Source organism: Carassius auratus, unplaced genomic scaffold (genome assembly GCF_003368295.1).
Source record: "Carassius auratus strain Wakin unplaced genomic scaffold, ASM336829v1 scaf_tig00215416, whole genome shotgun sequence".
Taxonomy (NCBI): Eukaryota; Metazoa; Chordata; class Actinopteri; order Cypriniformes; family Cyprinidae; genus Carassius; species Carassius auratus.
Genome location: NW_020528079.1, coordinates 1,271,091 through 1,295,822, shown reverse-complemented (window position 1 = coordinate 1,295,822; position 24,732 = coordinate 1,271,091). Strand labels below are relative to the sequence as shown.

At 38.3% G+C, this 24,732-nt stretch overlaps 1 protein-coding gene across 1 annotated transcript in view; it reads right to left on the bottom strand.

The window, feature by feature from the left end:
- Positions 1–22,956, bottom strand: part of LOC113094715 (filamin-A-like) — a 50,498-nt gene extending 27,542 nt beyond the window's left edge. Inside the window, exons 1-8 of the mRNA XM_026260333.1 lie at positions 22,731–22,956; positions 19,010–19,491; positions 3,845–4,096; positions 3,297–3,394; positions 2,537–2,684; positions 2,213–2,409; positions 1,920–2,082; positions 1,432–1,632 (exon numbers count right to left, since the gene is read on the bottom strand). Coding sequence (XP_026116118.1) covers positions 1,432–1,632; positions 1,920–2,082; positions 2,213–2,409; positions 2,537–2,684; positions 3,297–3,394; positions 3,845–4,096; positions 19,010–19,388 — 1,438 coding nt within the window. The 5' untranslated portion in view covers positions 19,389–19,491; positions 22,731–22,956. The remainder of the gene's footprint in view (positions 1–1,431; positions 1,633–1,919; positions 2,083–2,212; positions 2,410–2,536; positions 2,685–3,296; positions 3,395–3,844; positions 4,097–19,009; positions 19,492–22,730) is intronic.
- Between the last annotated feature and the right edge of the window lie 1,776 nt (positions 22,957–24,732).

Here is a 24,732-nt window from a genome sequence, read left to right as displayed (position 1 = left end):
TAACTATATTACCACAAATTCGTTTGTTGGGTATATTTTTAGATGGCGTTCGGCTTCCGTTGAGGCTTTCCGGTTCTCATCTCCACAGCGCTCTAACAACAACACTCCACGTTTCTTCCGACACCTACTCCTCTCCTCCTTCAGTTTAATTCCTCCTTTTATTAGATTACCTCATTTCCTTTTTCCTCATTTGGTAAACGAAAATGGGCGGAGACAATATTAATAATTACAATTTTTGATATTGGAGTTTTCAGCTCCGCCACAGGTGTCACAGTTTTCTATGCATGATTTTTAGACAGAGGCAGAAACGGGCTTCAAAACTTTATGCTTGCATAAGTTATCAGGTTAACAGTCTTTACTGTATGTGGTCATGACAGGATTGAAACATGCTAACTGTCTGTGAAGAGGTGTGTAGGTGCTAGTTAACAAAATAGTCTCATGTTAACATTTATAATGTTAATGTATTTATTTTTAGTATTATTTCAATGTAATGCCTTGCCACACAGATTTTCATTGTATACTGCATTACTGTAAATGCATCTTGTATTTACAAACTGAGGGACATGATGAAATGTATGATTTCTATGATAAAAAAAAAAAAGTTATATAAAAAAATAATAAAAAAATCAGGCATATTGGGGGAGAGATATTGCCTCTTCTCATGGTGTAAATTTTTTATCTTTCTTTGTCTTGATCCAAACAGCCTTCCTTACAAGAGGAAGTGGTAATAATGACTATACAGTGCTGAATAATACTGGTGGAAAAACTGTCTGATAATAGAACTATTTTTAATGTTCCATTTGTCTACTGTGCCACATGTTACAGAGTCACAGGAATTTAGCTTGGCTTAAAACGTCACTGATAACAAGAGGTCTAAACATGTCTCCTGAGAAATGATCATCTATTAGCAGTGAAGCATTTTCTGGTCAGTATAATCATTGTTCGAAAATGATGTCATGTAATTTCCTTGTCATTTTATTAATGTAAAGGGATTGCAGCCTAAAGTGAGGGGCAACTGAAAATAACAGGACACTGAGAGTAAAGCAGCAGGTCAAGTACCCAAGACATACTGTATCCAAGGAAACAGGAAAGGATACCAAAAGCCAAAAGGAGGCAGATCCAAAGAGAAAGGAAGAGATACCAGTAGATGTAGATGACACCCGTCCTTCAAAAGGAGAGACAATTCCCAGTGAAGAAAAACAGAGGAAACAGACCGCAAGGAAAAAAAGCAATGCAGACAAAAGAGCATGCATCAAGGACAGATAACAGAAACATAAACTTTTATCTGAAGAAGTTTTATACATACTATTCAGTGGTAATGGCCTTTCCATGCCTCATTAAAATGAATCGTGTGTATATCCCTTTCACCTACTTCCCTTTCCTGTCTTTCACACTGAATGCATTCATGCTTAGCCCTTCTCTGGCTCTTACCCTCTCCCACATGGACAGTGTAAGGGCTTTTGGAGATCTGTCCCCCAGCGAAGGTGACATAGATGGTGTGCTGGCCCTCCAGAGTGGGCTTGTAGGTGCATCGGTAGCTGCTGTTGCCCTTATCCTCAACACTGCACTCAACAGTGCCCTTCTTTCCACTGGGGTCCATAATGACCACCTCCACCTCTCCTACTCCAGCACCTGAGAGAGACCATCTCTTTTTAAAATATATATATATATATATATATATATATATATATATATATATATATATATACCTATATACTCAGTGAGGTTGATATAAAACAAAAACTAAAATGCTTATATAGCATTTCATTAATTTAGATAAAACAATAATAACAACATGTTTATTTTGCCTATTTATATCTTTATTTAGCTAAAAATATTTATATAAAAATGTTTATATACTTTATTTTTAGGGAATCAACATCTGCAACCATAATTTAAGATATACTGAGGGCAAATACCAGCTGTGTAGACGTCAAAGTATGTGGTCTTGTTGGCGATGTTGCCAGCAGGCTCAAGTCCTGGGCCCTGGGCAGTGACCTTGCTGGAGTCTCCCTGAGCCATTCCCACATCCACCTCAAAAGGGCTCTTGGAGATGTGTTGCCCTGCAAACAGCACTGTCACCTAGGAGAACAGAAACAGGTCTATTAAAAACCAGGCAAGACTGCTTGCTTCCACACTGTGATATCACCGTGTTATTTCTTTGTTGGGACGTTTTAGGTTTCATCTTTTTCAGGTAAACACTTCTGGGTACCTTGTGTTGTCCAGTGACTTTTGGAATGTAGAATACGGAGTATGTGCGGTTCTTGTCATTGTTGGCTGTAACTTTGGCCTCCTCGCGGTGGCCGGCTGGGTCCTCCACGTAAACCAGTACTTCGCCCTGACCAGCGCTGATGGTCTCAACAGTGAACACTGCTTTCTTCATCACAACATTACCTGTGGGCTCAATACCTGCATGACACAGAACAATACTCATGATTCTTTCCAAGGGTTTCAAACGATATTGAAGTGATCAGTTTCAGACACAACTAAAAACCACATTAAATAAAACTGCAACAGGCAACTGGTCATGGTTTACCTGGTCCATAGGCACGGGCCTTTTTGGGGTTGAGTTTGGGCCTCAGGGGGGCACCAGGCTTGAGTTTGGCTTTGGGGAACTGGGACAAGTAAGTCATAACAGAGTGCTCGTCCACATTTGGATCAACGATTTCTTCTGGAGTGATCACCTGTTAAAGAAACAAAGCATGCAATTTAACCCAAACCATCCAAAATGGATGCAATTTGTAAAAAAACAAAAAACAAGGCTTTACTACGTTTTCATGTTATTTTGAAACCATGCCCACATGCCAACAGGAAGTTTCTAAAATACAAATTGTGAAGTATGTATCATAGCATAAAATCAGCCCTGTGGACAGAAACACCCAACCACATGCATAACCGATGGCACGCAACATGCCAACTATGGCACACCATCATCACACGCAGTGACAAAGAAACCTCACTGGGTAGTTTCGATACATCAGTATAGAAAAAAAGATCTGAATCAGTTTCTTAATAGCCTATTCTTTCAAAAAAGTAAAGTCATAAGCATTACTATAATACCAGGTGAGATCGCATAGTGCAACCGTTATGGCCAAGGTGGAAAGAGCATGTGGCATGACAGAGCCAAACACTTTTTCATTGGTTTCCTTTCCAATTCAAGTCATGATCAAACCACAAAGCCATAGTTGCTGCACTGAATAGGAAACAAGCCAGGTAGGGGGCTCTAGAACATTCTGTTCTTTAATTATTCAGGACTTAATGAAAAGGCAAGAGATGACTGATAAAAGATAAAGTACCTGAGGAACACCAAGCCAATCATCAGCCTGCTGCATGGCCTCCCTGGCATTGTCCACAGGTTTGGTCTGGTCCCAGGAATCCCAGTCTGGACAGAGACCTGCACAAAAAAATAATAATAATAAATTACAAAAAATTGCAAATGCTCAGGTTTTCTAAGGAGTGTGCCCAACTAGTTTTAAAATACTTGATGGACTTACTATTGACAGCTTGAAAATTTTAAAAAGGTGTTTGATATGGATTAACTGGATTGATTCATGTAAAATCCATGCAGGGCCTATTTCCAAACATGTAGTGAAAGTGACGTGACATTCAGCCAAGAATGGTGACCCATACTCAGAATTAGTGCTCTGCATTAATCCATCCAAAGTGCACACACACAGAGCAGTGTGCAGCCATTTATGCTGCAGTGCCCGGGGAGCAGTTGGCCCAAGATTCGAACCCACAACCCTATGTTTAAGAGTCACACTCTCTAACCACTAGGCCACGACTCCCCATGTATGTATTAAACAAAAAACATACCATTATATTTATATATATATATATGTACCTGGAGCACAGCTGTCCACCAGAGCACCAAGGGCTTTCCCTGACTGCCAGTCCCGACTGAAGTTGGTGATGGGCAGCTCGGGCAGCTTGTTCTGGATCCATCCGAGCAGCCTCTGTTTGGGTGTTTTCTGCTTGCTTTCTTCAGTCTCCTCCTCCTCGTCCCACATTGGCATGGAGATGGAATAATGCAGAATCAGAGTCCATATCAGACCCAGGATCAGCTTCAGGTTCCCATCCACTATGGCCTTACTGTCTGTAACAAAGAGACAAGAGTTACAGAGTTTGCCAAAATGCATTGGAGTAATTCATATTTTTAATCATCTGAGGGCACCTGTATCCATAAAGCTGGAACAAATCCTTTTATAATTCAGCACAAGATGGTGCAATATGTTGCAGACCATCCTAAATGGTCACCAAACAATGAATTGCTTTTAACTGCACTGCACATTGGAAACATTCAGAATTAAAGCTGGCATCACTTCAGATTCAGATTGTAGATAATCAGATGAGACATTTGTGGATTAAACCATCTAGATGGTTGGCACAGTCCCATTTGAGGATTATTTCAGGACAAAATTTAAATTTGAAATCTAAGAGCCAGATGAAGTCTGATGGCCTGCTATTATTTGTTCTGCACTTATTCGGTTCTTAAAAAGATGGAAATAAATGTAAACCCATCTCCTCTTCTAGTCATTCAACCCTGTGTCAACAAGCTCTGAACATGATCTGATCTACAACACCTTCAAATAATTTCCTGATATTTTTCCTGTGATTGGCCGAATGCCTCAAGTGTGTGATGGAAATCTTACACCCTTTACCATGCTGTGATTACGCCCCTTACCATGTGGATTTGAGACTTTAGTCTTTGCAACTTTACAGATCTTCTTCATGCACCAATAGCTCATAACACTCCAAAGAGAAAGGAAAACTTTAAATTGCATAATATGACCCCTTTAATTTATTTTTGACTGAGGAAAGAAATAAACATCTAGGATGATATGGGGGTGAGTAAACTATCAGGAAATTTTTATTTGAAAGTGAACTAATCCTTTAACAAGAGCACACGCCCATTCAGAATGTGGTTATAAGCTTGCACATGCGTCCCAAGTTACAGAAGAGAGGAACACAAAACAATTACAAAAGCACAGACAGAACACTCGCTCCGTCTCCTACACTGCATTTAGGATTTAAGTGAGGCCTTTAAGTGATTTCTTTAAAAACTTAAGCTTCAAGTTCATAAAAATGTTGCACACAATCCATAAGAATCAAACAGTTTATTCCAATACATGATTACGTTCTAACAATGCACACACATTTAGGCTTTCATTCATATTAGTATTGATTAACACAAACACACAATTATATATTTTTTTTTTTAAATCATCAAGAGCCACGAGAGTTAAAATGACAAAACAATCCCTTTAAAACCTAACAAAACTCGATATGAGCAAATCATTGTCTCGAGGAGGAAAGAAAGCATTTGATCGGTTTAAAAATAGACTCTGAATAAATGCACTGTATATTTAGAGATCTCACATCACATTTTATCCCCCTCCTGAACCATTCCAGTTATCCAACTGCACTTGTTTGGCCATGTAAAACAATACATCCACTTTTTTCTCTAGTTCTCTTCTTTTTCTCTAGTTTACAAACTAAAAGCCCCCAGAGTGTGCTGGAATTAATCTTGGCTTCTGCTGAAGGTGCGCTTGTACCCTCTCTGATCCCTTTATTCACAGACCAAACACACTGGGCATGTGCTTCAACATTGGAGCAATCATATGGAACATTATGGATCTACAAAGAAGTGACATTATGGTTAATGCTTGAAGGGGAAGTTTAAGCATCACCAAATTTATCCAGATTCCACTCAAGTGGAACGTCTTGTAGATCATGCTAACTTTGTCACTCTGATTAATCTTAATCCCTGAAGGGAACTGAACTGTAAACTGAACTGGTACTGAAGGGAAAATTTAAAAAAAACATATGAGTGCAATATTAGAAACAAACCCAGGTCAGGATAATACAATAGCAAGGACTATAAGGAGTGATTATTACGGTCTGATTCACTGTTATGGCAGTGAAGAGAAGACAAAAGAAATAAAAAAAAAAGATTGAATGAAAGTGTTATTAAATGGGAACTTGTTGGCGCTTGTTTAAGGTATTAGGAGGCAGACATTACCATCAACTCAAGGCAGGGTAGGGCTTACACAGACATCCTGTTGATTGTACAAATAAATTGACCCACAGACACACAAAAAAAGAAAAACAAAAGCATGCTGTGATTTAGAGTTCCCAATAATCTGATGAATGAGTAAAAATGTAATGTGAGCTAATGTCGGAGGATTACTTTTTGGGGTGCATTTAAGATGGGGGTAGGCTTGTTTGAACAAAGAGTCTACTAGTCAGTATAAGCACTATGTAATTAGGCTGATTCAGAGGCATGTCCCACAATGATTAATAGGATTTCTTAAGATTGCGTTCTTGATTTTATAAACCGTTGAATGAAGAATATACACGAAAGTAACATTTTCAAAATCAGTTTTTTTTGTATTTCTATATATGATCATTGGGTGAGGTATTTATAAAAACAGGCTTGGTACACATGCTTGGTGACGCACTGCACACATGGCAAATGTATGAAACATGACAGGAATCTGTTTTGTTGCAGCATTCCCACCAAACACTGCAGGAAACACACACAGCACACTCATTCCTTTTAAGGACATTCATGCTTGTAGCTCTCCATCAAATTCCCAAAACATGAATTGCACATCCGAGAGAGAAAGCTGGCAGTGAGTAAAAGATGATAAATCAAAGAAGACTGAGAAAGAGAGAGATTATGGAAAGGGAGAGAAAGACAAAAGAAGAAAAAAAAAGATATTGACAAAAGACAAACTATACAAAGGACACAGACAGCCTGTGTTCGGAACCCAATGAAGCCGCATTCCTGCCCAGTCACTCGATGACTAAACTTGACATTTTCTGCATGAAAGCATCATGACATCATGTCTGATGATCCAAAACAAATATAGAGATTTAGAGATAAAGGCAAATATTTAGTTACCACAATGATTATTTCTTAGGAGACACAAGTAGTCATAACACATTCTTAGATTTATCTAAACCACTCCATCAGATGCCTTTTTTTTCCTTCACAAAACATCGACCACACACACACACACAAAAATAATTGTGGGATAGAGGCAACAACATACTGCCAATCAAATGAAGGCATCTTGGTAGACAAAATGTTATGCAAAAGTTGGATTTGGAAGGGTTTGTACCTTCCTTTCTCCTTACACTGCTTTCCCTGTCTTTCAGACACAACCATGGGCTTGGACAGGGAGGGACAGAGACAGGGTTGGGGAGTTGTGGACTTCCTGTTTGAGCCATGTTGGAGTGCTGAGTCATCAGTAGTGAATCAGAGCAGATTCATTCCCATGACTCACCCTGTCTGAACCTGCTAAATAACCTCAGCCATCCTGACATCAGCCCTCACCCTTGACCCCACACCTCTGGACAATATAACGCACTACAGATGTCTGAAGACATGCCGAGGATGAGGAGGAGTGTTTGTCCAGAGACACATTTCATAAGAAAATGTCACATATTTCAGTTAGATAATTAGCCAAATAACTTTTCATTCACAAAAGTTTTAATAATTTTCCAGCAGTGGGGGTATAATTTTTGCGCATGGCCGTAGACGAGGATTGAGGAAATTGCACACATTCCAAAAAGGTCTTATCATCATGGTCAAGACCTCTATAGACAAACGCAATCAGAGAAATGGAAAACTTGACAGTACTGACCCCCCTTCTCTTTCTCTAGTCTACGAAGACATTTCTGCTGTGGAACACAAAAGATGATAAAAAAAAATAAAAAAAAAAAATAAAAAAAAAACGGGAGCGAATGTTGTTTGGACCACAATGTTTTTAAACAAAATTGTGTTCCACAGGATGAATAATCATACAAGTTTGGAATGTTAATTGTTATTTTCAATATGTTATTAAATTACTCATTTATTTTTGGATGAATGATCACTTTAATGGAAGTCAAATTTGAGATGTAACAGAAGTAGCAACAAATCTTTTCTTCTGTATGATAATATTAATAAAAATAAAATAAAAACAACCAGGAAAAATGTAAAACGTAGGTCTTGGTCATGGCCATCAGTTGATGATTGAATGGAGGCAGATCTGAATGAGAGTTTGTGTTTGACTGGGAGAATGTGGAAGGTTTAAAAGGACTATATGATTGCAGACATCCTGCATAAGTTAACGGAGATAATTCTGTCACTTTATTAATCATGATCATAATTGCATAATTAAAAAATAAAAAAAATAAAAAAAACGATAAATAGTTTACAATATAAAAAATTTGATTTAGGAAAAAAAAAAAGATAGCAGATATAGAAAAAATATTTCCACTTAATGCCAACTTTAAGAAAGTGTTAAACTTAACACTAGGGGTGCCTGGATTTTCTCAGATATAACATTGTGAGATTCAATGTTATATATCCATTTAATGCCATGATACATTTTCAGCACATGGGTCACCCGCAACGACACTAGTGCCTGTCAGCATGTTTCTCTATCTCCAACATCTGCAGTTTGAAGAACCAAAAAAAGAAAAGAAAGAAAACACGAAAACAACTGTTGTGCCGCAGGTCTTAATGAGAACCATGTGGCGTACAAATGTCAAATTCTGTTCACCCCGGCTTTGGTTTTCCAAACAGAGCACATCCAATACACATCGTAAGGAGAATGAACTCCGCAAGAAAACTTCCTTTTCTTTTACTTTCTATAACTTCCAAATGTCCCTCCCTCCTTTCCTCCCTTTTTCTCACTCGCTCTCTCTCTCTCTCTCTCTGGAAATCTTCCCCTTGGTTTTTTAGCCTTAAAAGGGCAGAAGCAAACTTGATCCTGGCAGGCCACCCATTCCCTTGCACAGTGGTTTCTGATTACAGCTGGGAGAGGGAGGGAACTGGAGGAGGCAGGGAAAGAAAGGGAAGGAGAGAGGGAGGGAAAACTGACTGGAGCAGAAAACTGCTGTGGTAGTGCTTTTGTAAAACCCTATTGACCGAGCTGGACTGTCATTTGGCTTTGTTGTAAAACCCAGTTCCATCAAGTTCACCCCTAAAAAGAGGTCAGGAGAGTATCTGTCCATATTAAACATTCGATTTACATTACGTCAAAGCCAATAGAGCGTGTGTAGTGTCAAAGTCCATATATCACACAAGCATACATTCCAGACTACATTTTAACCTGGATGTGAAAAAGATGTGGCCATGTTCCGTTCATCAGTAGTTCTGCCGGTGTGATTGTGAACATAAATCTGTGCTCCTAAATCAGGGTGGAGGTGAATGCCTTGGGACAATCTGATAAGTGCCAATTGAGCTGGATTCTTTTCCTGAAACCATCAAGGGTGAATCACCCCTACTATCTCCATTATACAATCTGCCAAAAAAAAAAAGAAAAAAAGAGATGGATTCTTCTATGGGTAGCGTGATCAAGGCATGCCATGCAATTACACCCATTAGGAAACACCCCCACGACCACTCCACCCTTCCTCGATCCCACTTGCACTTCTCTTATTTGCAGTAAATCTCCCTCTGACACACCTCCCCTTCACCCAAAATGAGTAAGTCATATCCTCCATCTAAAAATATTGCAAAACACACCCAGTTTCTCTGCATTAGCTTGACACCCAAGTTCAATTTCTTATCTCCAAAGGAAGAGGAAAGAGTGAGTCAGCAGCAATCTCAGTTCAGCAGATTAAGAGGTTTTCTCCCTTTCCATTGACTGCCACATTCTATTTCACTCATCTTGATCCACCGTCTCCTCTCCAGGTTGCGTCCCTATTTATTCAGTCTGTCTACCGATTTGTCAGTCTCTGTTTGTAGTCTTGAGGCTTTTCTGAGAATACTGAGCGCGTGGCAGATGCCTGCATGTGGTTTTCATGCAGCTGTTGTCTAGTGGGGTGACAATGACCTTAAAAAACCTTTGAAAAATTTTATAATAAAAATGGAACTTCAACATCCGAGTCACAAAAAGTCATTAGAGTGCAAAATAACCTTATTCTTTTGGTTATGCAGAAATTTGGAGATTCAAGTGTGACTAATTAAAAGAGCAATGATGATTAAAAAAAAAAGGTAAAACCACACTGAGGTTGGGTTGCAAGACATGCCATAGGGTGCTTTCCAGTGTGGTGAATGATGTGAGGATATACAATCACGCACACTTGCACACATGCCACTTATTGGCTGCTGCAAGTATGCAATAGTACACCCATTATACTTCCATTTATGGCTACTTGAATTTCACTCGTATTTAAAGCAGCTGTAGCTGCAGTGACACTTTTGTTCAGGAGCACTAGAGTGCAGCAGTCGGGTTCCGGAACTAAAATCCCTTCATCGGTTTCAAGTTCACCATCTAGCATCGCACTACCTGTAATCCTAAACCGGATCCACAAAGATGTCACTATAACCATGGAAACAAGGCAGCAAATTCCCATTCCAGGGCTCCAAACAAAACAAAACAAAAAAATCGAGAATGGAGCCATTGGCTCCTATAAGAAAAAAACTTAGGTGCCAAATGATTTTTTTAGGTGCCACAGAATAAACAAGTTTTATGTGTTTTATTTAAATTATTTATTTTACATTTGAACTTTTTAATCAAACTGACATGTTTAGGTCTAATCTATTCTTGACTTTATCAGCATTTTAATCCATCTTGTAGAGGACCTGGGAATGAAGGTTCACTTAAAGTGGGAGCTATCTTTTCCAACTTGAAATATACAGTCATGTGTTATTACAAAAAATCTGTACCAATATCATGGACCATAAGCATCACTTGGCCCCTGAGTATAGTTTGGGGTCCTCCTCAGTGCATCCTGTAAATGTTGTCATACTCTGTTAAAAATAAAGGTGCTTCATGATACCATAGAAGAACCTTTTTTTCCTGTCTAAATGGTTTCATAAAGAACCTTTAACATTTGAAGACAACAACACAGTATGAAAAGGTCAGAAAGAGATCGTTCTTCAAAGAGCCTTTGACTGAATGGTTCTTTGTGGAACTAAAATTGTTCTGTGAAGAACCTTTTAAGCTCCTTTATTTTTAAGAGTGCATGTCTTTCACACTTTTTCAGTCTGTTTTTCTTAATTAGTAAAATAAAATTTTATAGGAGGAGTTGAATCATGAAGACAACAGCTTAAGTAAAAATATAAAAATTCAATAGCTCATAAATATAGCAAAATGCTCCTTTTTATTTATTTTTTAGAATCCCGCAAGCGCACTGCGGGACATGTGACAAGAACCAACCAATCAGCTTCATCCTTTCCAGTACCAACAAAGCTCAGCCAAGATGAAGGAACAGCCGATCATAGCTGTATATGGATTGCCATTTTTAAATAAATTTAGTAACAGAGCTACTGCAAGCGATTTTTAGTGCTGCAAATCCATTTATCCTTTGCTGAAATAAGCGTCTTCATGGAGAGAGCAGGTCATGGTTGCTTAATTTGGAATAATTTTAAAGCTGATACTTTGAAATTTAAAAAGTAACAAAGCACAAAGCTTTTTGCGATTACTGGATGGCAAGTGCACTTCAAATAATGAAGTTCATGCATTAACAGAACACCGCATGGACTAAGATCTTGTTAAGAAGAAGCCTTATGATTATAAACGAGAACTGTTAACGATATTGCCAATATCCACGCAGATGACAGCTTTACCTGTTGTAGTTTGTTTAAGTTATGAACGAAATAGACGCTGTTTTTCTGCACTTTCTTCAAGTCTCCATCATTTCTCTCTCTCGCGCCGTCGCGCGTTTATCAGGTGTGTGTCAGCGCGGCAGATCAGGACGGTTTAAAACTCTTTTTCCCACTAAAACTTCAATGCGCGTTCTCTCAATGCGCGAACATAACAAAAAGGAAAAAAGGCATTACAAGCAATTTTTTGAGAGATAACATGTAAATACATAGGCCTAGTCGCCAGTGCCGACCTCAGCAAAAACTTCACTCGCATTTTAATATTTATGGTCGCAAATGCGACCGTTTTAGTCGCAGTTTGGAGCCCTGCATTCCCATGAATCACTGCACATGACATTAGTCAGACATCCTATAGATACTTTCATATTTGAATATTTGCCATTAAATTCCAAATATGTTGCGTTTTATTCATTTAAACAAATAAGGACAGTATGGGAACAGCTAGAACTTTTTATAGCAGGTTTTGATTCAAGTACAAGTTGCAATGCTTCATGGGATTGTAGTTAAAAATAAAAGGAATAAATCAACTATAAAAGATGTTAAGAACAGTATTTTATCTTTGTCAGATACTTTTCAGATACTTTTTTGCTTCAAATCAAAAGAGTGTAATGTTGAGATTAATCTCCGAGCTGGTTGGTTCGGTTCATGGTTAGACCTTTATTTAGTTTTTTTAATCCCCATGGAGAAAAATGAATGGGAAAAAATATTTCCACTACAGAAGGCAGCTGAAAAAGTGCTGGACTGTTGCACTTCATTGGCACAGGACAGTCACTTAAATGAAAAGAAGATCCTGGTATTGCCAATAAAGCACAAGAACATCAGGAAGCCTCTCTCGGCCATGGACCAGTTAAATAATGGCATGCCTCTCAAGTTACAAAAAAAAATAGCCTTAAATGCTTTCTACAAATAAAAACACTGGAAAGCTAAGTGGATGTTATAGTAAGAAAGTAACAATTGAATGTGATGAACAGGGAAAGACTTAAACCCGGCAAAAAACTCAAGATAAGTGGTCAGAACAAAACCAATATACTGGAACCTTGTGCTCACTGCATTTCAGAGGCTTCGAACAATTACACAAAAGGCCACAAATGTTTAATAAAGTCATTGTATTCTGCACCTATATGTAAACGCTTACTGCCTTCACAACAGAATCAAGTCTTTACATGCAACTCAATTTGACAAGCTCAAATAAGTAAATTAAACTCAAATTCATTATCCGGACTCATACAGAATTATTGGATTTAAAATTACGTCAAGATATTGAGTAGCATCAAATATTCTTAAGTGTCCTAAATATGATTTAAAGGACTGTGCTGATTAAGATCTTGTTTTGTTACATCACATTTAAGCATGAACACATCAGATGAAGAGCGCCTCCTAGGCTCCACACTTTAAGAGCACCACCCAGATGAAGACAGCGATACAGGGCTGTCACGCTCTTCCAAACTTTGGAAGGCAGCTCTTTATTCGTATAGACGGGTAAAATACGGGGCTTGTCATGTCAGGGGAACAGACATACCACCTTTATGCTTGCTCATATTCAAGCACACAAATGCAGATTTAGTCATTTTCTGTCCATTCACATGGTTTAAATGTTCTCAAAAGAAAATGATAAATTATATAATCCGTTCTATGAATTAGGGCTGTCAAAATGGCTGAAAAACTAAATTGGTATTTTGTTCCTTAAATATTTTCAAAATTCGAAATATATTCGAATTAAAAAAAAATTCAGTTAGGGTAAAGAAAAGCTTTTGGCTTTTCTTCTGAGGCCACAAGAGGGCACATCGAGCATAAGAAAAAATAGTGCACAATGTTCAAAATAATGTTTATAAACCGATTACAATTAAGTTGGTTAAAGGTGCAATAGGTGATTTTTTTGTTATACTGGAAGAAAGTCTCTTCACATCCCGATAGCAATCATTAAGTTGGTCTAAATGCATTTATCTGCATTTATATATTCTGTGGAAGACGTAGGACCAAGAAATGTACATCCAAATCAAAACACTCGGTCTGAGTGTTTTAAATGGCGTTCCTACCTGCCAGTCAATGTATGTACCTGCATACCTCTGCGCACCCTGTTCACGCAGACAGGATAAGTCATTAGAGCATTTACGCATGCTGTGCAGACAAGATAGAATGGCAGACAAACATTCACACTTCCTTCCTGGTATTGTAGTACTTTTAAAGTTTCTCGCTGGTGAAATGACACGATGTAGCCCAGCGGTTCCCAATTCCAGTGCTCGCACACATATTTTGGATGTCTCACTTAGTTAACACCAGATTCAGATTACCAACTCTTAAGAAGTGAGCTACGTGAATGAACTGTGTTCTACACCCTGTTCATTGCTCCCTACTCCCGGAGCAGGGGTTAACTTCACTTTGGAACATGGGCTGGAATTGGGAACCACTGATGTAGCCTATTGTAGTAAATGTTGTCTCTGGTATTCTGGTCTGCGAGCATAATAATAATTGCAGGGAGGGTGGGACGTTTGGTTTCAATGCTATCAGGCTAATGTTAGCATTTTCCATGATCTCCTATTGCACCTTTAAACAACTAGAAACAAAACAGCATCAGGTATGCATGTATTCAAAGTTTAATACAAAGGGCTGAATACCAATCACACATTTTTCATTTAAAAATACAATCTGCAGTGGGATGGGAGGGCCGCCATTAAGTGTCAAGATATGTTTTTTCAGTTGTACTTGCATTAATTTTACATGTCTTTCTAAACATGTGATTCTCTTGTGCGAGACTCGAGTGCAACGGTGATGTCCCTCTAGAAATATGCGTTCTGTGTGAAGTCTTGGTATCAATTTTGATGTCTTCTCCACATTGATGTTCTCTTCTCACAATATTTGTAATAGGACTGTCACTTTTGAGAAAAATCAAATTCGAATGGATATCAAATATCATGCAATGTATTCGAATATATTTGAATATTTACATGACAAGCAACCCTTAGAAAAAAAAAACGAGCGCATCGCACCGCCGACCGCGTAGCTTACATTATGAGCACACATACCTTGGAAATAACGAACATGAGCACGCAAAAGACGCGATATGTGAACGGCCCCTAATGGAGAATTGGAGATTCCATCACAAATGTTTAACAGGGAGTCATAAACAGGACTATATATCTGGATTATTATTTTTATTTTTTTTACTTAATGTTTGAAACAGCAGGTTATCAACTTTATGAAGTGCCACTATGCATATCCCGCAACATTAGACTAAATGAAAAAAGAAAAGAAAAAACGATTCAGAACAGGCACAAACAATAATGTGACAACTTAAACAGCAGGAGTAAGGCATATAGCCTAGCCTAATTCATTTCTTAATATTGTTTGCAAGAAACACCAGTCTATCAACTTGATCTGGATTCAGTGCGGCTCTCTTTTTATTTATAATGTTCCCCGCGGTGGAGAACACACGTTCGGAGCGCACAGACGTGCTTGGCAACTAGCTCTTATTCGCTTGATTTGGTCATGGGCCTAAGATACAATACGTCTAGAGTGCCCTCTACTGGATAAGATGGCAAAGAATAAAATAAAAATCAAACGGTCTAATCATAGACTGTAAAAAATGCGCTACACATGGCATTTTAAAAACCAGATATTTTATTTATAGTTCGATTACGGATATTTCACGTCATGTTTGAATGCATATTCGAATATAAAAAGTGACAGCCCTAATTTGTAACCAACAACGCAGCAGCGCAGCAGTGGGTTCAACTGGATAGGCTAACAAAAACATTATAATTCAACGACACTTACAACATCATATCTTGTGCGCCACTGAGAAGGCTGCGTCCTTAAATGCGCAAAATGTAATTTTTCTCCTTTAAAAATAGCAGAATCACTATATGTATGTTATATATATTTTTTAGTTGTGTACTTACATCATCCCAACAGTTTCCACGAACTTTCAAATCCAGAAAAAAATTATAGTTTAATTAGAAGACACGGCACGTTTCTTTATTTCCGTTTTGTCGCCCGTCTATGGCGTCATATAAACTTTGACCCCTCTAGTCTATCTAACTTCCTGCGGAACCGCCAAATACAAAGGTGAACAGAAACAAAGACGAGACGAAGAAGAAAAAGGTTTAGCCTTGATTGAGACTATTATATTTTATATTTATATTCGTATTTAAACCTCAATCAATAACTAAGTTATGGATCATGATTATGCTTTGCCTGCATGTTCTGTGAAGCGCAAACGTACGGGTGAAATAAATGACCAGAGATGGTTTTGGGACAAGATAAGAAACAAGACACGGCTAAATATTGGAGTTGCATTTCCAAGATAGAGAGAGCTTCGTGACAAGCTGAAACTACAGAGAGATGCTGAACTCGCTTGCATTATGATAAACCGGTATGCATCCATTCAGCTAACTGTATCTATCTGTATATTTTGTGAAACGATGATGTCTTGTGTAAAACGCAGACGGACTAGCTCTCATGTAAATCTACATTTGTTCTATATCTAGCTGAATAAAGTAGCTTCAAATGCAGTTCTCTAACTTGTTCGATACCATACTATAACGTAATTATAATTATTAACGAAAGGCGGCCATGTTTTTTAATATATATTACTACTAGCTAGATGGAATATTGATTTGATAGGGGTCTCATAATTCATATAGACTGTTTCATCGGGCGCACGCGCCTGGACCTAAGTTAACTTCCGGTCTGTGTTGTGTATATTGGTCTGGCTGCGGTGCCTTCTACAAACGCAGTTAAAGGCAAGGTGATGAGTAGACTGAAGTTGGGCTTAGGTGGTTGTGCTGTGGGATGTGTTTCCCATACATTTATTTATTTTTGGAGACTCACCACAATTTTAAAACTGATTTTTTTTTCAAAAAGGCTTCATTGAGTAACGTTAAGTACTTCACGTTTAATAATAATAATTCCTTACATTTATATGTTTAAATATCAAAACGAGGCACAGGTGTTTTTATATCGCCGTATTTCTGAAGGAAGACTTGCATGTTATATGCCTGATAGCAGCGTATGAGCGTACCAGCTCTGCTTTGTTTACAGCTGTAACTGGGGAAACCTCTATTTCTCGCGCTTTATGTCTGTGCTTTAAAACATCTACTGTTGGCAAATAATTAATTGCATTTTCATTAAGTCCGCCTGATCCACGCAGGAAACATTTTGTTTGTTATCAAAAAATATCTACTCTAGAGGGACTTCACTGTTGTTATTGATTCTATTTGGAAGTCTACCAGAAGTTAAGTTAGGTCCACAAAAGCGCCGTTGAAACCGTCTCTCCATTCAAAAAGACGTGATTGTCAAAATACTAAGTTAGAATGAGTGAGGAATGACAGGGAGCGACAGAGCGCGTGTTCCAATGAACAACAACTCCCATGAGCCTTACGCTCTTTCCCGACGTCATCAAAGTACGTCTTATGTTATTATTTTGATTGAGTGACCCCTGGTGGCCAAAAATTCCATACTACACGTTTAATGCACACCTAAAATTCTAATGCAACGTTTTTGCATTTGAAGGTGGATTTTGATTTTAAATTCGACAAATACTCAAAAATATTTTTACAGGATACAATGAACAGAAAAACACAAATAGTCCTACCATAGCATACTGAATTCCTAGAGGAAGCAATAACTCACATTCATGGTGAAAAATGTTTTACTGGCTGTTAGATGCTACTATGAAATTACACCATCATCTGTGGGTGGGTGAGCAATTCAGAGTCCAGAAAACTCCAGCTCATATTAACAAGGGATGAAAGTGTTTCAAAGTAAAAACATTGAGCAACTGCGGAATAATCATTGATTGCAACACCTTAAGAGGACGTTTATTTATACCCTCTGGGCACTGTTGGGAAACTATGCCTTTAAGAGCAAAATCTACAGTCATTGGGCTATGGCACTGCTGATAAAAGCATGGGTTTTTCCTGAAGATACATTCTTTTTACTAGAACTCTAAAAGGCAGAATAAAATGAAAATCTTGAAATTCAAAAAAAACAGTTTAAACTTGTAAATTGTAAATTATTTTTGACATTAATCATGTGAATCTTTGTACAGATTGTCAAGTATATCATAAATCAAGCTTGAGCACATGAAATCCAAAGGTTTAAAACAGGATTATGACACGAAAGTGCAGTCAATATAACAGAAAGGGACATTCTCAAATTCATGCCAATTTTGTGTTACAATAACCCAGCTTTTCTCTAAATATGCAGAGCAATTTGTTTTGTAATAAAGGGGAAATGATGAATGAAATCTTGAAGGAATGAACTTCAGTTAGATGTAGATGAGAGTAAATGACTTTCTATTCAAATAATTCCACCAACCAAAAGGAAGTCAAAAATAAGTAAACGAAACATACATTTATATAATTTAACTATTAGTAAAACAAATTAAGCAGGCTGTAATGTTGATTGCCATTTGTCACACATTTAAACCCACACACATTTCAAATCTAATTCAGTATCTGACTGCACGCATTAGGTGAAACTAAGATCTAATACAGATTCACTCTGCACCGACAGTGACTGAAATGAGCTATAAACTAGAGGGCGTGTCCCTGTGTATGTCATCAATCAATCACAACCAGAACTGAATGAAGGAACCGTGTCTCGACATCTCGAACACAAGCAGTGTTGTGCAACTTGATGTTCTAAATCTCTCCGTTAAAACATTGACACCCACAACAACAATCTTAAATTCAGATGAAGACAGCGGTGCTCCTCATGAGAGGAAGGCGTGTTCTCGCTTTGTGCCACCACCGAACCGCGTGATAATTATAATAATAATAAAAATCAAAAACTGACAAAAAAAAAAAAAAAAAAAAAAACTTCGTTGAAATAAGAGCCTCTAGCGGAGGAAGTGAACATTCCCAGCTAGAGGAACAATGCAGTTTTCAGCACTCTTATTTCATCAATATAAAAAAACTTTTAGTGCACTAGTCGAGTTCTGACTCATTCAGCACACAAACTAGTGTTAAACCACCCTAAACTATTCGCCACGATGTCTACTGCTGCTTTACGGGGCTGGACTTAGCTTACAACAGTTGAATGGAGCGACTGAGGTTCATCACTTCTTTGTCAGATTCTCAACAGCAAAGGCGATTCAAGCAATATCTTCTTTTCAGTCTGTGTGAGACACAAGTTCTCAAAAGTCCACAAAGCACGTGCAACTTGAGAAGCAATGCCACAACTGTGCACAAAACAGTCCTTGGCCACACTTCATTTCCATCATTCTTTCCCGTTATTTCGGGGCCTGCCTAAAATGTCATGCCCTGTTTATTGCCCACAACTCGGATCATAATGGATGCCACAAACAGAGGGCTAAACTCCAAAGAGTCACTGCATTATAACTTTATACTAGATGTAATAAAGTGCGACGATTAAAATAAGAACTGAAAGGACACATACCTATAGACACCAGCTTGATGTTTTCCCTGTCGAGGAACTCCAGAGCCACAGAGACGTTCTCCAGCTGCATCTGTCTGAACGTGGGGCGCTGGTTGTATTTGCGGAACATCTTCTTCTGGCTGAGCACCTCCAGAAGCGCGATCAGCCGGAGCCCATCGCTCAGGTCCGTCTGCAGGTTCGCTATGCGCTTATTGACACATTTCAGGTGCTCGTTGCACCAACGCGTGAATGTGTTTTGCTGGATCTTCTTCCATGGTGCGTCCTCGGCGAGATCTTTCTCTGTGGCGGGCATGTCTGCGTCCTTGTCCGGGGAGAGAGAAGCGTTGGATAGGGGAGCGGCGGCGGCGCTCGACTGGTGGGGGCGTGTGTGTTGACTCATTTTTATCGACTCTGGTCTCCTGCACTAATTCGCTGTCTCGCTTTTTGGGTGGAGTCTTGTGGAATTGTACAATTCGTGTGCTCTTCTTTACCAAGTTTTGTGACTAGAAGGGAAAACAAAGAATTGACAGAAATCAGGCTAAAATAAACATGTATGTAATTACATTTGTGTTGCTCATCGACACATGGCAGAAGTACGTGGATATTTTAAACGTGTATTTGTTCTATAAAACCTCTTTAGGTTTTTAAGATGTTGCTGAATGAAATTATGTCATTGTGTCATTCATTTAGTCGATTTATCAACGTTTAATGCGTCTGCTTGGCATAAGAAACATTACACGAAATATCGCTCAAAATCAGTATTCGAAGTAAAGCCTACCTCCTCTGACGTGAGAAACCCATTTCAATTAAACAATTTATGTTACACAGCATTTAAAAATATGTTAATTTATATTATGTATAGCCTATTTTTTTAAACATTGTCATATGTTTAAAAAATGAATATTAAAATAGTGTTTCACTATGCATTTATCAACACATGTAGCACAGACTAAATTTAAGCAAAGTTCCGTGCCATATTTATGTGTTCATGTACCACCAATTATCAAATTATTAACTGCTGTTGGATATGGTGTCCAAACAACTTAAGTAAAAATTCACAAAAGATGAGTAAGAAAGTTTGTATGTCTAAAGAGGTGTTTGAATACCCAAGGTGTGCATACAAAAAAATCTTGGCAGGATCTCCATCCTCCTTTTACCCATTTTGTAGGAGAAAGTCACAAAACAAAACAATTTAGAACTGCATTAATCCCACATTTGACTAAATAAGGCAAGTGGACCAAAACAGTGTGAGGACGCAGTCCAAAAAGAATGTTTCCCTTCAGAGCTTTTTTCAGTTTGTCTCTCCAGGAGAATCTGTGGAATGCCCTTCATGTAATGAGCCACTGATGCCTCCCTGACCCCCCTCCAATTCCCCCGCCCCCCATCATAAAACATCTACATAACCACATAATGTGTTAGACCCTTGCTCTCCTTCTCTGTATCGTTCATAGTTATGCTCGGTGAAAACTTGATATTTCTAGCAGAGCATAAGATGAGCAGAAGAAATGCTCGGACTAGTCATTAAGCACAGCCTAAACTTTATCACATAAGACCCAAAATCATGAACTTCATTCATAACTATCAGAGTCCTCGCATAACTTTATATCTCATTGGCTTTATTTCCAGTCAGTAAAATCACCAATGTCCTATTGTTCTCAAATCCCATGTGATATTATCATGGCCACAATGCAGTCTAAATGTAAATAGGCCAGTTGCTCAGAAACAAAAAAATGAGAACAAACAATTCAGGCATTCAGAACAAGCCATTATTGCAGCCATATTATAGTTTGGCGCCACCTGCAGGAAATATGAAGTACGACAGGGTGATTTTATGTTACTCCTACCTCATAGCTCCACACTCGACACTTATTGAAGTTAAGGAACAGTTAACGAAAGAACTCGAATCATCAGAATCAGCAGGTTCTCTTTTTTTTTATTTGATGTGTAACATAGGATACAGCTACTACAGTAACTAACAGATACAGACAATAGTGAAATTGTCTAAAGGAAACCTAATAATAATAATAAATTAGTAGTTTAATATATTTCATTACTTTTATATAATCAAAACATGCTTTCAATGTAGTGAGTTCAACTAACATTTATGTAATCATTTATATAATCATTATAACTTTAGGTTCATTTGAGGACAGATACTTGTCAAATAGTGAAATGAAGATGGCATGTGATGCCATGATTCAGCCAAGCTGAAAAAGTGTGGTTAGCCCACACACTAACTGTTGGCTGCAAAGACTGATGTACATCTCATCTGCACTAGTGAAAAACACAGATTACCCACTGAGGGGGAGAATGGCAATATGGGTATTTTTGTAAAGGTGTTTTACTCTTGTGTCAACAGGATGTGGGGTTGCTATGCTCCTGTGCACATGGAAACCAAACAGAAAATATGAGCAGCAAGTCATGTTTTATATCATTTTAAACACAAATAATCATAACTCTGCAAATGACAGGGGCTAGTTGTCACATTTTCACTGCAGTGAATATATTCCTCTGGGTATGTTTACATTTGACAGTGAATTAAGCACATACCTTAAAGTCTTGCATACAAAAAAAAAAAGAACATTTCTACCACTGTTGCCCTGGAAAAAAGATACGTTTCATTGCATGCGGGCTGACTAAAAGCTGGGATCACACTATATGGGCTGAGTTGTCACATTGGAGCAGCAAAATTTAAATAAAAATTTGACACCTTGCCCCACCCTCACCCTTTTTTTTTATCTCTTTCTACACAGACACAATCCAGCCTTTCAAATAAAGGCTTTCATTCATATTTGACTCATCTGAATGTATGCCAGTGTGGTTTTATTGTGCTCATTTATTTAACCAACACAGCAAAAATATAGCCTAGTGATACAGTAATTTTATTTTAAAGGAAATAATTCACCAAAATAACCCCAATTTAAGACGGTTTTGAAATGTGTTTTAAACCAACATACAAAACAACTGCTAGAGAAAACACATTTGGACTTTTGACTCAAAACATAGTTACTGATACATAGCTCCTGTGACAACTAGCCCCGTACTCCCATATAAAGGAAGAAAATTTGTGTTGTACTGTAAACATAATGTACAGCAGTACGAGTCTTACTGTCTTACGACTGTCATCCAGGTGAGGTCGCGATGTTTCGTGCAAGATTCTCCTCGAGCATGGGGGGGCGCGCGCACCTCTCACATTAAAGGATGAAGGGCGCGCGCGGACCTTTCCATATTTTCCCTTATTTGGTGAGGGGGGCTTTAATTAGATTACGAATGATGCCCCCCAAAAATTCTGAAGTCCATCGGATTTATAAACTTTTTGTAAATGACATTCAGTATTAATTTTAAATAAATAGTAATGTTAGGATTTGCATTTACAGAGCCAACAAAGCCTTCAAAATAAATTATTTTGTAATTTCAATCATTTGTTTGGTTTTTTCCCGTCTTCTGATTCTTTGCAATATAGATACGCCCTCATATGTCCTTTGCAGGGCACTTAAAAGTACCCAGTAAATGAAAGACACCGAGATGCACTCGCGACACCCATCACGTTACAAGAAACATTTACACAAAATACAAACAGTTTGGTGGTGAAAGTGTGCGTCAACGATTTTTGTTAAGAATTATCCCCTAAGTGAACTCAATTTTGACGCAAACCGGAATAAAAGTAAGCTGCCCAGGCTCAAAGCACTGAATGCAAGACAAAACATGCCTCGCAGGACTGAATAGAGGATTTATAACTTACATTTAGCTGCGTGTCTTGAAGTAATTACTGTTCCTGTATCCCTTCAGAGTTTGCGTGTGGCACAGGCAGCAGAGAGAGAACTTAACTGTACCACAGAATCTCTGTAAGACCCTCCCGGACCGGACGAGCGTCCCTGGAGGAGAAGCTTGTTCGTTGAACTAGAGAAAAAAAAAACACTAGGGACACTCCTTAGTCGTCTCTGCCTCCTTCTGTACTCTCTGGTCTTAATGCGAGAACCTTAATTGGTAAAGTATTAAAAAGGGGGGTTACTCGTCTCGAGCTGACGTGATACCGGCGGCCGCGCCTTCAGATTGTGAAGGTATGATGTCACCCTGTTCAGAGCGCCTGTATTTGCTCCATCTGCCTGATGCCTGAACACTACTGTTGCTGCTGCTTAACAAAGAGCTTCGGCTGGCTGTTTAACACCAGCTGTTATGTTACAAGTCCAGAGATAATAATATGCATTTCATTTTGAACTTCCATTGTCTCAGTGAAAAATAAATAAATAAATAAAACTTATTATTGACTAAAACACTCTGGCATATGTCACATTAAAAAGGCAAAGAACAAGTTTTCCCTCTCTCTCTCTCTCTCTCTCTCTCTCTCTCTCTCTCTCTCAGGACACACTGGATTTTATCCAGCCTTTATACTGCAGAGTGTAAATGTGTCATGAGGGTCTATATCCTGGTGAGATAATTTATCATGCAAGTATTTTGGAGGGCCACATTTTGAAAAATGTCTTCACAAAGATGGTAAACCACTTCAAAAACCAACTTGAAATGGTCCAAAACTCATAAATCAGCCCATTTTGATTTAAATCTTATACATTTTTGTGTACATTTTAGGGGTCAGATTACGGTCATCACCACTAAAAGCCATTGTGTAAGAGATGTTCTCACTATTATAGTGAAGCCAAATAGTCTAAGAATATTATTTCACCTACTTTTGGGACAGACTTCTCATTTGATAAAAAATGATTGTCTGCTGAAGAGAGGCGAGACTATAAGTATGTCACGTTTTTTAATAATTAAAGACTCAAGAGTTTGCTGTTTTTAATACATTACTCTATTTCAGCTATGTTTTAATGGCCCAGTATGGACCTGTCTATGTGACTCCATAACCCTCTTGGTACCAATAAAACCTGGCGTAGACAGCCACTCTCCCTTGGGTAACTATCTTTGACTGCAAACATTCCCAGTACTTCATTCCTTAGAGGGAAAGAGAAGGGACTGCCTGTAACTGCCTAATTTGTCAAAGAACCCTGGGGATGGGGATGGGATGACATCATATTGCCTTCACCAAACCTTTAACTAAATCCAGTGGTCTGAATCCAGGTAACATTTGAACCATATGGGATTTGACGCAGGTATTTTTTATTCACCTTCCAATCTCTTGTATACAGAAACACATACATGGCATAATGAATGTTTGCAAATGTAAACTGATATTTCCTACTGGCACAATCAAGAACAGTAAGTTTCTTAAACATGTTGGCGATTAATCTAACATGCTTAACATATCCTTTATACTTTGTATACATTGTATTTGTGGTTTTTTTTAACCCAGCACCAATATATATTGGTGTTGGAGGAAATTTCATAATTTGTCTTATGTTTTTTCTTGCCCACATTCCCTAGAGTGTGATCAAGTCAACTAGATCAAGACAAGACAGGCAGAGATCTTCTGTCAACAATAGAAAGGCAGAAAGATATCACTGGAGAGTAAATGAAAATAGCCACATGCAAAGAAAAGATGTCATCAAGACCGGGAATCTAAGAGGGAATAGTCCAAAATCTTCCATTCCTCAGATGCTTAGTTTATGTCTAGTTGCTTGAGTCCTAAATCTCTGAATTTGAGATAAAATAAAGAAGTCACACAAACACTATATCACAATTCACAACAAAACATATGTTCGCTATACACAAGGAGGCAATCTCCTTCAGAAGACTGTGAAGACTGGAAAAATGTTGTCATTTCTAGAAATCGGGCCTATATATGGGCT